General features: G+C 35.9%; 2 protein-coding genes across 4 annotated transcripts in view; both read left to right on the top strand.

The window, feature by feature from the left end:
* ANXA4 (annexin A4) overlaps positions 1-3,281 on the top strand; it is a 54,298-nt gene extending 51,017 nt beyond the window's left edge. For all 3 annotated transcript variants that reach the window (XM_023533831.1, XM_011365580.2, XM_011365579.2), the window contains one exon: positions 2,237-3,281. In XM_023533831.1, the coding sequence (XP_023389599.1) occupies positions 2,237-2,296 (60 nt within the window). In that variant the 3' untranslated portion in view covers positions 2,297-3,281. The remainder of the gene's footprint in view (positions 1-2,236) is intronic.
* A 3,022-nt stretch (positions 3,282-6,303) lies between these two features.
* The window catches only part of GMCL1 (germ cell-less, spermatogenesis associated 1), a 42,715-nt gene continuing 34,496 nt past the window's right edge, over positions 6,304-14,522 (top strand). The window contains exons 1-3 of the mRNA XM_011365578.2: positions 6,304-6,563; positions 12,037-12,160; positions 14,270-14,366. Of these exons, the coding sequence (XP_011363880.1) occupies positions 6,304-6,563; positions 12,037-12,160; positions 14,270-14,366 (481 nt within the window). The remainder of the gene's footprint in view (positions 6,564-12,036; positions 12,161-14,269; positions 14,367-14,522) is intronic.

Raw genomic sequence — 14,522 nt, 5'->3', positions numbered from 1 at the left:
CAGTGAGAATATAGAGAAACTAGAACCTCGGACATTGCTGGTGAGAATGTAAAATGGTGCTTCATCAAAAACTTAAAATAACCACATGGCCCAGCAATTCCACTCCCAGATATATACTCAAAATAAATGAAAACAGGAACTCAAACAGATACTTGTACACCAATGTAAACATTATTCACAGTAGCCAAAATGTGGGAACAACCTAAGTGTCCATCAACAGATGAATGGATAAACAAAAGAATGATGTTCCTGAAACATGGATGAACCTTGAAAACATGCTAAGTGAAAAACACTGTATGGTTTCACTTATATGAAATATTTAGAATAGGTAAATTTATGGAGACAGAAAGCAGCTAGAGATTACCAAGGGCTGGAGAAAGAGGGAAAATGGAAAGTTGCTGCTATCTGGTGACAGAATTTCTGTTTGGGGTGATGAAAGGGTTTTGGAGATAGCAATGAAGGTTGCACAACATCATGAATGTAATTAGCACCACAGAATTATACACTTAAAAATAACTAAAATGGCAAATTTTGTTAAATATTTTTCCACAATTTTTAAAAATCTATGAAAGAATCTGAAAAAATTATTTCATGAATTGTGAAAGTACACTAAATATTATATTTTCATTGTATTATTTGTTATTTACATTATTTTATTTATATTTGAATTAATAATATGGCATACTTTTACAGTGTATAATTTATTATATATTACTATTTTTATTAACCAACAGGGGATGACTTAAATAATTTATGGAAAATCCATACAGTGTAGTACTATACAGACACTAAAATTATAGGATACAAAAATATTGATTGGCCTGGGGAAACATCACTATAAATAAATTTATATTACATGTTTGTATTTATATAAATATGTAAATATATATGCACATACACAAACACTGGAAAAGATTAAAACTAAGGAATACGTTGCCGGTTCTATAACAATTATCAAAAGAATAGAAATATAAAATATGTAAATAATATTAAAAAATGACAGAAATAAGATAAAAATGTAAGTTACGATAAAAATAAGTAAACTCTCAAATAAGGTAAAAATATAAAGTCCAACCACGCTGTTTATAAGAAACAACTAAAATACAGTGACATGTAAGAAGCTAAAAAAAAGGCCAGGGAAAAGAACATTTTACAAATACAAAAAAGAAGGTAAAGATTACACGATAAGTTAAAAAAAAAAAAAAAAAAAAGAATTTAAGGAGAAAAAGCATTAAATGGGAGAAAACAGATCACTTTATATCGATAAAGACAGCAATTCACAACAAAAATTAAATCCTCATGAAATTTTAGGTGTCAAATAGTATTGCATTTAAATTATATAGATAAGAAACTTGAGGCTCCAAAAGAAGACATTGATGGAAATCCTATGCTAGGGAGACTTTAACATACCCTTATCCTTTGGCAGATCAGTGAGGCAAAGTATAAACAAGGATAATATTAAGATTTGAATAATAGACATATTAAACTTTGAACCTTGTAAACAGAGATTTCATCTTTTCTAGTGCCCAAGAAGCGCTAACAAAAATTGATCTATTAATTAGGCCATGAAAATTTCTATGTAGAAATTATAGCATCTCTGGAAGGCTATTTTGTAACCCATATCAAAAGGCATTAGAAAATGCATGATCGTCAGTCCAGTAATTCCTATTTTATGAAAATTTATCCTGAGTAAACCATAAAGAAAATGCACAAAAATTTAACTATAATATGCTTATTGCAGCAGTGTTTGTAATAATGCAAAGTTGGAAATAACATAAATATTCAACAATGGGGGGATGATCAAATGAATTATTTTACCTATGCACAGCAGAATACTCTGTAACCATTAAAGAATGATGTAGAAGAATATTTAATGAATTAAAATAGGGAAATATTCAGGCTATATTAAGTAAAAAAACAGAATACAGAAGAATATTACAGTCCCATCACATAGGTCTCTATATGCATATAAAAAAGTCTTAGAAGGATATACACAAACCAAAATGTTAAGAATAGTAATCTCTAAATGGTGGAATTATGTATGATTTTTATGTTCTTTAATGTCTTTATTTTCTCCATTAAACAAGTATTAATTTTGTAATATAAATAAATGTTATTTTTTTAAAAACTAAGAAAAATCCAGACAAGCTTGAGAAAGTTAACCTAGATGACTATGAGCGGTATATTCCATTTTAAACTCCATTTATCTGACTAACTTTGCTTCCCTTGTCCCCAGGGTGACACATCTGGAGACTACAGGAAGGTCTTGCTCATCCTCTGTGGAGGAGATGATTAAAATAAAATCCATGAAAGATAAGAGAATAACCAAAACTTTGATTTTTTTTTTAAAACTTTTTTCTACATTGCTATTAGCAATATCTCAGAATGCTTATTTCCAAATTAAAACGCCAACAGATGCCTCCTAAGATATAGGCTGTATTATTATTCATCTATAATTACTCGTTATGATGCTTTAAAGTGTACTTGCATTTCAAAGCTTATAAAACCTAAAAGGAGCTTTAAAATTAGAAATAATAATGTACTCCATGTTTTTAACAGATCACTTCATTTGTGTTTCACAGAAACTGAAATATATTAAATTATTTCATGTTTTCTTTTTGGTGAAAAACTACTGAAGTGGAAGACTGGAAGACTAAAATCACTCTTCTTCCCTAATTCTGTTTTTCGAGCGGCTAGTAATTTCTTGATTTGAAATTGTGAGCATCTAGTTAGTAAGAATATTTGTCCAGTTTGCTATTTCACATAGTCATAGTTTGAAAGCATCCACAAATGTCCTTTGTTTAGGCTTTATCAATATTGTTAGTTGATCTTCACTAGGTTTGGTGTGAGATACTTCTATGTTAAGATCACTTACTCTCTCCAGATTCAAGTATACCAAAATCACCAATTTATCTGAACAAATTAAATTCTAACTGTGGCTATACAAGTCATATATGTCTGGTTACCAAACATAAATGCTGAACATTCCACAATATTATGGTTGATGTCTTAATCCAGCTTTAAGATGAATGGAAAAAAATTAAGTGTCAAACTAGGTATTCTGGTGATGTTATGATCCTCTGAATTTTACTTAAAGGAAATTTTTTTGTGATAAAAATAATTTTTTGTCATTTTGGATTTCGTTGATTTGTAGTAATTTATATTTGCACTGTGCCTTTCAACTCTAATTATTCTGAAGGTGTATTTGGATTTAGTTCAAAAGTTCAGTTTGTATACAACATGGAAAAATAATTTTAATAAAATGTGTCTTTAAAATGAGATATATTCTTTCTCTTTTTCATTTGTGAGTTTTTTCATTCTGGACACTGAAAGGAGGTATTTTTGAAGGACTTGTATTACTTAGTTTCTATTAGGAACATTAAGAAAAAATAACATAGTCTTATTTGCACTACTGCTGTAAAACTAATGTTCACATATACTAAATGATGTTACTACTTAATGATATAAAATGATATATTTAATTTATTCCCTGAAAATGAGTGATGCTCTCCATTCTACTAAGTAGAACATTTATATTAAATAAGAATATTTGTTCTTTGTTCATTCTATAATATCTATTGTATTTTGATGGGTAAAATAATAAGGATTTTTTTTTTCAGTTTGTTTCTACTTACCTCTTATAAGTGCTCGAACTATTGGTGAAAGCTATTTTGTGAATACTTAGTCATTTCAGTTAACTATAGGAAGTAGTACTGCTGGTTCAATACCTACCCAGAGAGTATGGAATTTTATTTTTAAATTACATATGACTTAGCCAGATTTTTTAAACAAAGTGCATTTGTTGACTGGAAGCTTTCTAGAAGGCAGGATAAAGCCACCTTGGAGGAATGTTAGTTTGTTCTATTGAACAAGCGTGACATTGGAATATAATTATGAAGCAACTTTGTTTTTCCCTCCCATTGTCCATTTACATTTATTTATTGGGCCTAGTTCTTCTCCTTTTTTTTTAGATGAAAATTCACTCTTAGGTTATAAGTATCATACTGTGCAGTCCCTTAAGGTCATAAAAAAGTGTCATTTCTGTAATTAATTTGTCCAGTTAAAATTCCAAACTTGATTGATAGTTGAAGTTTCTACCCTCATTCAGCTCTGGCCTATTGCCAGCAGGAAGCTGGTGGACTTCCCTTCTTTCTCCACCTAGGCTTTCTTCCATAGCCTACCTCCACTCCCAACCTAGCCAGAGTTGTAGGAGAAGGGAGAGGAAAGGGGAGTTGGAAAGTATTTAGCCGACTGTTAGTGCTGTGGTAATACATGATCAGCGCTATGTAATGTTGGCAGATACTTAAAGCTGATTCTGATGAGCATTCTCCTGGGCTTTTTTATCAACCCCATCACCAGGGAACTACTCATCTTCCGTTCCTTTGGCAAGGCAAATGCAGTGCTCTTTATTCAGTCCCTAGGAATTTGATGATACTTTCAGGTTCTCTGTGCTGAAGTCTGTCTTTCCACCCAGGCTTCTTGCACAGGCTCTAAGATGATCCCATGCTGGATATCATGGTGGCCCACACTTGTTTCATGGTAAACACTTGCACATCCTTTGTGCTAACATTCTGGATATGCAGGCTGATCATCTTGCAGCCATCATTCTCTGCTCCTCTCCTAGTCCCTCCCCACAAGCTGCCTCAACTAGCCTCTCTGTTTTGCTTTCTCAGGGTGAGTCAGACACCAAGTCCACTGGGGCCCCCAAACTGCATATACTGCTGATGGCAGTATAAATTGGTGCGATCATTTCAGAGAGCAATTTTACAACAGTTAATAAAGTTCGAAGTTCTCAGCAAATTCATTTCTGGGGATCTACTTGGTGAATCTCTTGCACATGATGTTCATTGCTGCTCTATAAGAGCATTGAAGTAGAAACAACCTAATACCTCAGTAAGGGAAAGGATGAACAAAGTATGGGTCATACAACGAGTCATGAAAATTAACTGGAGATTTGTCAATTGGTAAGTTTCAAAAGTATAATTTTGAGGAGAAAATTGCAAAATGATAGGTATAGTAAATTCCATTTAATTATATGTATAAACGTGCAAAAGAAAATATATTGCTAATGGGTATACATATAAGAACATTCATGGGAATCATATATACCATTCCCAGGATAGTGGTCACTTTAGAGGAGGGAGAGAGATGGAGTTGGAGATGAAGCTTCTACCTATAGATATTGTTTTATTTAAAAGAATGAATCAAAGCAAGTATAATCCATCTAAATTTTTATTAAAATTTATCGGTTGTGGTAAGTCCATTTCATATTACTCTGAGTAATTCATTATAATTCATTTAAAATCTTGAATTAGGGATAGTTTCATTATAAAAATTTTATTTAAAAAGTAGGAGGGAGTCAGAAAGTGAAAGCTGCCTGTCCAGAGTTCATAGCAAGGGCTACATACTGTAGGCAGACACCTGTAATATTTGCTCAGATACTTGTAAATTTTGCTCGGGCCTCCAGAAGGCATTTTAAGCTCTGACAGTCCCAGTACAGACCCTATTCAGATGTTCCACTGCCACTGAGTGCGTAGGAAAGGAAAGGAGTGCAGGGAACCTTTACCATAACCCATCTAGGAAAGCGGAGAGTTGATGTTTAAGAAACCCAAGACCCTAGCAAAACTCCACATTCTAGGTCTTCCCCCTAGGAAAGCCTTGCCCCATCTCCGCAGAGCGTAACCCCACCCAGCACGTGGTGACTCCAAGGAAGAACTCAAATAGCACTCTTTTGGGCCCCTAACCTAGCACAAGACCCGGTAGACAACTAGAGTTCAAAGAACCTTTGCAGGAAGAATGAATGAGCTGCAATTCCCGGTCTAGTTAAAATAGAAGGGTGTGTGAAGTAACGTTAAAAGCTACGTGGGCCTCAAATACAGGCTAGCACGAGACCCAGGTAACCTGCAAGGCAGAAAGCAACGGCCGGACCGGTGCGAAGCCCCTCCTGCCCTTGTCCCGTTCCGCGCAGGCTCCACCCGTCACGCACACCCCTTTCCCCGCCTTTTCCGGAGGCTCGTCGCGCGCATGCGCCTTTCAGTCCGCGCTTTGTTGCGAAAGCAAGGGGCCAAGGTCCTGCGGTCCTGACGCGCCGCGCGGATAGACGCGGCGGGCGGGGCAGAGGATGGAGGCGGTAGCGTCCGCTGCAACGGTTGGGGCTGCGCGTGAGAAGGTGGCCGTGTAGGCACCCGGGCTGGGTGGAAGCCGGCGTCGGCGGCCGGACCATGGCGGGAGACCGTGTCTGCTGGGCTCCCTGAGGCGGACTTCCCGAGGTACCCTCCCTGAAATCCCGGGGAGCCGTGGCCCATGGGCTCGCTGAGCAGCCGAGTGCTGCGCCACCCGGGGCGAACCCAAGCCCAGCAGGAGCCGGGGTCTGGGGCCGGGGGCTCGTCCCGGAGGCCGGAGACTGGCGGCGATGCGGCCGGCCACGGCTTCTGTTACTGCCCGGGCAGCCGCAAGCGCAAGCGGAGCAGCGGGGCCCTCTGCTACTGTCACCCGGACTCCGAGACAGACGAGGATGAGGAGGAAGGGGACGAGCAGCAGCGGCTCCTCAACACCCCTCGACGGTACGTTGGGAGACGCTCCGGAGCCTGCTGGGCGGCCCCCGCAGCCCGGCCAGGGGACGAGCCAGGTGCCCGGTGTGCATGGTGGGCGGCGGCGGGGGGATTCGGCGCTCTCCCAGCTTGCGAGGAGCGGACATGTCCTTGACAGGGTAAACGTGGGAGCCGACTTGATGCAGGGAGGTTGGGGAGTACTTTGGGAGACGCCTGGTGTTCTGGATTATAAACCACAGACGCTTCCGGAGTGATGTTATAGACCAAGACGAGACTGAGAAACGCCAAGCTGAAGCTTGCGCCTCATTAAACCTTAGACTCGACCAGCACGCTGGCCTTCCGTAATACACCTTTGTCCTCTCTGAGTGGGGACAGTAGAATAAGTTGTTTTGCATCGATTGCCTTAAATAGTACAGACACGTAAATTTAGTCTCTGAGATAGACACCCCTATTATCGTCCATTCAGTGCAGGGGAAATGATTACACACAGTTCTCTTCAACGGTAAAAGTTAAATTTATCAATAGTGTACTCTGTTCCTTACTGAGAATAGCCATTCAAAAGTCTCTAGCATTTGAACGTTGACCGTGGATGTATGTAAGGCCGTGCTGCAGCTTGCTTAACCTTTTTTCGAAGAGTTGAAAACGAGGGTATTTACCTGTGAACTAGATGTAGTTTATAAGTAGAATATGTTTTCACATAAACAGTCTGGTTGCTTTGTTTTTAAAAGTCATCAGTGGAGTCACATAGATGTAATTTTTTGATAAAATTAAAAATTATTCAAAAAATTTTTTCTACACAAGCATTTATCTTGTAAAATAAATGGTAGATAACATGTTAATAGATTTACAAAATTTTTCATACAGTGTTACGTAATATCTGTTTTTATTTACAGAAATGAATCCTGTCAATTGTTCAGTTACCATTTTGGAGAGTTAGTGTAGTATACTTTTAACAGCTCAGATTCTGAGTTCTAGTCTGTATTCTGCACATAATAGCCTAATTCCTTATAAGTAAAATGGGGATACTAATACTAGGGTTTGACAGATATAAGAATGCACACAATACACAGTGCCTGGTACAGAAGCACTCAGTCAATACTATGTCTCCTTGTTGAATTGGCTGCCTTTATCATTACAAAATGCCTCTCTTTATCTTTGGGAATCTAGCCACCACAATTATCTTTTGATAAGTGTTTAAAAGGTACATCTTTTTCCATCCTTTCCCTTTTTGCCTGTGTCTGTATATTTAAAGTAGGTATCTTGAAGACAGCATATAATTTGAGTCTTGTTTTTCAAAAATCCACTAGGATAATCTCTGCATTTTAATTAGTATTTATGCCACTTATATTTAATATGTCATTATTGAAATATGTATGTTAGGGTCTATTTGAAAGAGATTCGAACACAGTAATTTCAACAGAGATTAGTTAATATAAGCATTATTAGCAGTTAACCGGAATTTAAGGTAAACCACTAAGATAAAGAGATCTCTAGAAAATACAGTAGTAGAGAATAGGGAGAGTCACTCCTCAAGGGCTGAAACAGAATGTTGAAGAAAGAAACAAATTTGGAATAGGGCCGCCTTTTCCAACCTGCGATTCAGATATTGGAAGAGGAGTGGCTGTAGCCCACAAGATGGAGAAGTTTGCTGAAGTGTTGGTAGGCTAAGGCTGGCAAGCAAGAAACTGCCCACTAGGATGCCGACAAAACTTGCTTGGAGGCCATCTGGCTTACAAAACTGAAAATATTCACTTTCTACACCTTTACAGAAAAAGTTGGCCAACCCCTGGACTACATGAGTGGACTGGAATGGAAAGTCTTCAAAGCAAACCTTTATTAGAAAATGCACATCAGAATTCAGTATGTGTTGTATCAGTGGAAGATGTCTAGTTTATTTAGCCCAGCATGGACGAAGGGTTTAAGAAAATATTAAGACCTAGAAATTTGGCACTTGTGTGCTTCCTCAGGTTGTCTGGTGTGCTATCCCACTTCAACCAACTATTCCATGCTTTAGCGTCCAGGCCCACCTTCCACCTCATACCTTTTGTCAACTGCATGTTTTACTTTACATTAACAAGACTTAAAACTCAACTGTTCTGCAACCAGATCTTGAGTGTGTTGTCCCTAGATTGTCACTAAAAATTGAAATCTAGCAAATAGTATTTGTTGTTATAACTATGTAAATATTGTTTACTGAAGAATCAAGTAGTGTGCTAAGACAATAAAACATACTTTGTGGGCCCAATGTCACAACCTTGTTTTTCTCTTGGAGAAATTTTCTAATCTCATAGTTAAATGGAATCTTTTTCTTACATTCCATCAAGTGCATCGTCAGGCCCTGCTTTCATTTGTATCTTATCATGATATGCCTTTTTTATTGCTTGTTTGTTTTCCTAAAGTTTCTAACTGCCTCTTCCCCTACCCCTCTTGTTGACAAGATAATATTCCTTCATCATATCTTCAGATTCTTCTCTTTCCAGACACACCTATGGACTCCTTCTCCACTAAACTCAAGGCTTCCCTCCTGGGTCCCTGTATCCTCCTTTCCCAATCTGGATCCCTTGCTCTCTAGGTCTGCACTTATCCTGGGACTTTCACCCCATCTCTAGGATTGAATCCACTGGTTTCAGTAGTCTGTGATCTTTTTCTTTCTCTCTTATTTTAGGGAACTACATCCTCAAGTATTTTCTTAAGAAAGGGTACAAAAGGAGGTAATTTGTGCTTGTCTAAATGTAAATTTAGTCTCTCACTTTATCCTTTGGCTGGATATGGACATCAAGTCCAAAATAACTTAATATCTTTGATGATGTTATATTACTTCATTGTTTTCTAGCCCACAGTGTTGATGAGAAATACAATGCTAGTCTGATTCTCTTTTCTTTTTAGGTGACCATTTTTTTCCTCTATGGACTTTTTGGAATTTTTCTCTTTGGAATTTAGGATTTAAGTAGAATGTGTTAAGTGTGAGTTTTTTAACGGCCTCGATATTTGCTGTATCCTCACAATCTAGAACTACATTATTGGAAAAAACTTTCTTCCATTAATTTCTTCCATAATTTCCTTTCTCCTGTTATCTTTGTTTTCTCTTTCTTGGACCCCACCTAACTGGATTTTGGATTTCTTGGATTGTACTTCTTTTTCATTTTTTTTCCTTTCTAGGTCTTTATGCTTTATGTTTGAAAAATTTTCTGAGCTTTGTAGTTAATTCAGGTTCTCTTTTGGCTTTTTAATTTCAGCAACCATGTTTTTAGTGTCTAAGAGCTCTTTTTTTCCTCGTTCTGAGTAATTATTTATTATAGCATCCTGATATTTTATAAATGTAATGTTCTCAGATCTCTAGATGTTTTAGAGTGTTTTGTTTTGTTTTTAAGTTCTCTTTTCCCTGAATTATGTTTCCTCTGGAGCCAATTTCTTTTTTTAATTGTCTTTAATACTCTTAATTTTCCTCAGGTTGGTTGATCCTTGGTTATCCATTTATATTTAAGAATGAGTAATGGGCGAGCACGCACGTGTGTGTGTGTGTGTGTGTGTGTGTGTGTGTGTGTGTGTGTGTGTGTGTGTGTTTTAATTGAGTAAATAGATATATTTCTGTAAAGCCTCCCCTTTGAGTAGGAAGATTGACTACTAAATTGGATATGGGTGGGGCATGCTTTGTTTTAGAGCCGAGATTCCCAAACTTTCTTTGTCTATAGCACTCTTAGCTTCTCAGTAATTTTTTTCATGGCACCTCTGGTCCTAAGGAAATAACCTCATAGATCCAAACAACTTAATAATAAAAGATTGTATAGTATCTGAAAAATGTTGCTGTTTCTTTCAAATTTAAAATATTCCACATGCCTATCTGAGTTTGCTGTGGTGTTCCAGGTGCTTTGACACAGTTTGGGAACCACAATTTAGGGTGAATAGTTTGGGAGCTACCAGGCTACAGATTTCTCATATGCCAAAATGAGGATTGCTTTGTCTGCACACCAACACCTACTAAAGCCTTAGATCTTCCTGATAGATTTGTTCTTTCTTTCTAGAAGAGCCTTGGAATCTTCATGCCTGAGTTACCTGTACTCTGTTTCATAGAGAGTGGAGAAGGCCATTAGGGGAACAAATTTTCCCATTATCTGCCTCATTGCCTACTTTTGCCTTTTGTTTCCCCAGAGACCGCATCCTCCCAAAACACACACACACACACACACGGGTTTGAAGGGCAGATGGGCTTTAGTCTCCATCCTAGACCTTCATGATATATTTTAGACCATGGCTCTCAGTGCTTTTTCCATTCCAGTTTATTTTCTAATTTCCAGATCTATAGAATTCTCTCATCAGGTGATAAGCCCACCCTTACCTTTTTGCTGTTGTGGGCTTATTCTTTTCTGTACTTTAAATCTTTTAATATAAGTCAGAGAAAGTGCTATCAGGAACTGGAAACTACATTGTCTCATTTATTTCTCACAGTAAACCAATGAAGTGGATACTACTGATATTCTCTTTACATCTTTACAACTGAGCTGTGGTGAAGCTGAGACTCAAACCCAACAAAGCATGTGCTATTTTTACTGTCAGGAAGAGATGTTAAATACACTGGTTCAAGACACCATCTGAATTACTTCATTTTTTTTTTTTAAGGTTTAAATTTTTTTACTTCTTAAAAAAGCTGTAAGGACTGGCCAGGAATAAAAGATACTTATCAGCCTCTACTAAGGGCTTTTCTTATTTACTGGACCATCTTGAGCTATGATTATCAAACTTTTTTTTTCAAAAATAATTCATTTAAATTAAATCTTATACAGAAATCCAAGATGTTTGCAGATATAATATGCGAACGCTGCTCTGGTTGAAGTTAGGTGGGATGCCTAGCGGTCACTCCTCAGCTGTCTCTGGTGGCCACTCAGGCACTTTTCCACTGAGTATAGTTTTGAAAACCTTTGATCTAAGACTGCAAACCAGTTGTTCAGTGGGGGTGGGGGACATTTTAACTAATTTTTAAACTACTTTTGTACCAAAATAATATTAAATGTCAATTATTTTTGAAATTACTTGGATGGGTGAAATTTTTACTTGCGATCTCCATTTTGTAGTTGCGTAGTGGTTATTATTGCAATTGTATTGAGATCCTCCATAGTGCTGATTTCTAAATAATGAAATAAGTAAAAAGTACTCTTATCCTAATTTATCAAATGAGTAATTTACATAGTTCAAAAATTGAAAATTGTAAAAAGATTGTGTACAGCAGAAGATCTCTCTCTCATACTGCCCCCATCTCATACTGTTACCCCTCTTGGGAATAGAGTACCCCAGAGATAACCACTATTATTAGTTTCTTATGTACTCTTCCATTGTTGAGCAAATTTAAGTATATAATATCCCTCTGTCCTTTTACACAAGTTGGCTCTATTTAATAGAAATTGAACAAAAGGAATATTTTGAATTATATGCAAAATGAGTAAAACATTCAGTTTTACACTTATGTAAACAGTTACATTTCTTTTAACAGGAAGAAATTGAAGAGTACATCCAAATATATCTATCAAACATTATTTTTGAATGGTGAAAATAGTGACATTAAGATTTGTGCTTTAGGAGAAGAGTGGAGCTTACACAAAATATATTTATGTCAAGTAAGTATTTCATTTTTCAATTTGAGTAACCAAGGTAGCCATTAAAGAAAAACTCAAACTCTTTTTTTAAATTAAATTTATTGGGATGACATTGGTTAATAATATTACATAAGTTTCAAGTGTACAGTAATATAATACATCATCTGTATGTTGCATTGTGAGCTCATCACGCAAAGTTTAATGTCCTTCCATATAGTTGACCTCGCTTTATTGTCTTCTACCTCCTCTCACCTTCCTTCCCCTCTGGTAACCACCATACTGTTGTCTGTGTCAATGAGTTAAAAAAAAACTCAAACTGTTTAAGTCATGTTCTTATTGCACTTCACAGTTATCTTTTGCATGGACAGTGGTTGAGTCCTATCATCTGATAAAAAGTCTTGTTTTATTAGAAATATGGCAAACATTATTAGTGAAAACTTAGTTTGGTCTAGAAAATAGACTGAATTTTCATGGTCATACTAGCCTAACAATACCTTTTTGTCATTACTCATTAAGGTGCTTATTTTGTGCCTTCTGTTGACAAAAGAAATCAAAGTTACAGAAAAAAATATTTAATATTAAAGTTAAGATTGCTGAATTTGTTTATTTCGTATATGATTTTTTAAATTGGGTAAATTCATCTGAAATGTTGCTTTGTAGTTAAAATTGAATGTGAATGGAAAGTTCTTGACACTTAACTCTTCCTTTCCTGGAAAATGCAGTTATATTAGAGACAACACCAAAAAAGTGTATAGACTAAGTCATTTAGCTGATACGTCTATTTGATTTCTGTACTGAAAATATTACTATCTGCCACCCCATTTTAAAGATTCAAAATTTCCAAAATAAGAGAAAATGTTGCTCATATGGTTCAGATACTTAATTCGTGGGGGTTTTTTGTTTTGGTTTTTCATCAAATCTGTCTATTCTTTCTTCAAATCATTGTTCTAGGCAGTGGGAATAGAACTATGAACAATTCAGTTCTTATCCTGTGGCGCTTATATTTTCCCTCTTTTTTTCATTATTTGACAATAATTACTGGTAAAACAGTAGAGTTTAAGATTTTTCAGTTGAAACATTTGAATGGAATTTTTCTCCAGCATATTAGTCATACTGGGTTTTTTATTAATTTTTGGAACAGTTTTACTTTGCCTTAAAGAATATAGCTTAGAATATCAGAATATTAGTCTCAATTTGAGGATACGCGCTATAACTTTCTTTTTTAATCTCTCAAAGCAGTTTTGTGAGTTTAAGGATGAGCATGCCCCTATTAAGGCTATCCCTCTCAAGAGAAACTAGATTAATTATAGTGCAAGCCTTATGCTAAAATATAAGCCCCCTGAGGACAAAAGCAATGTGTTTTGTTTACACTGTATTCACAGTGCCTTATATATACTAAGTACTCAGTAAAATTTTTTAAATAGATTAATATTTGATCGATTCCAAAATAATTCTTAATTATGAGAGGTGCTATCTAGAAAGTAACTAAAGACTTCATCCATTCTGGTACCTTTCCAAGAATTCAGGTTCATTCTAGAATTTTCTGATTAGATAAAACTAAACTTTGATTTTCCCTAATTTCTTGGGGATCGTCCTGTTAGTGTTGACTCTGGTCTGGTCTGGACCCTTTACAGCCACTGAGGTACAGGAAGGATTTAACAGTTTGATGGCTTTTAGTCTGTTCTCTTCCTCAGTACATTTTTATGTATTCACCTTGTGTGTTGTCATATGTTTATGAGAGATACTTAAATATATAACATAATTTCTAAGTTTGAACTTAGAATGTCATTGAGAAGGAAAACATATACATGTAATATACTCAGAAATTGTTTTAACTGAGTAAAAAGCTACTGAGGTTTAAATAGAATATAGAAATTCAGGTTTTTATAGTGATATGAGAATTTGGTTTAGTTTTCATTAAATTATTATTAAGCTGAAAATATTTTATATACCTAATGGTGTCCTTATCTCAGTTTCTTTTCTCCTATAGACATATTTACCAATTCTTTTTTTCCTTAAATAATAGAATGGATTAGTTTTGATAGAATAGTTGGCTTAAATTTAGAAATAGGGAAATAATTTGGAAGACACAGAAAGTACTGGATAATTGTTGATTTTTTCTTTTTTAAGTCTGGCTACTTTTCTAGTATGTTCAGTGGTTCTTGGAAAGAATCCAGCATGAATATTATTGAACTGGAGATTCCTGACCAGAATATTGATGTAGAAGGTAACCACCACCATAATTATCGCTACTATGCAGAATCATAAAAACATAATCTTTTGTTCTTTTGGTAAAAAATAAACATTTTCTTCTAACCTTGTAAATTAGAAAAAGTTTCATTTAACCCCAAAGCGACAACATTACATTGATTTACTCCATAGC

This window comes from Pteropus vampyrus, unplaced genomic scaffold (assembly GCF_000151845.1).
Source record: "Pteropus vampyrus isolate Shadow unplaced genomic scaffold, Pvam_2.0 Scaffold113, whole genome shotgun sequence".
Lineage (NCBI taxonomy): Eukaryota > Metazoa > Chordata > Mammalia > Chiroptera > Pteropodidae > Pteropus > Pteropus vampyrus.
Note: the sequence above shows the minus strand (reverse complement) of the source record. Positions and strands in the feature narration are given on the sequence as shown.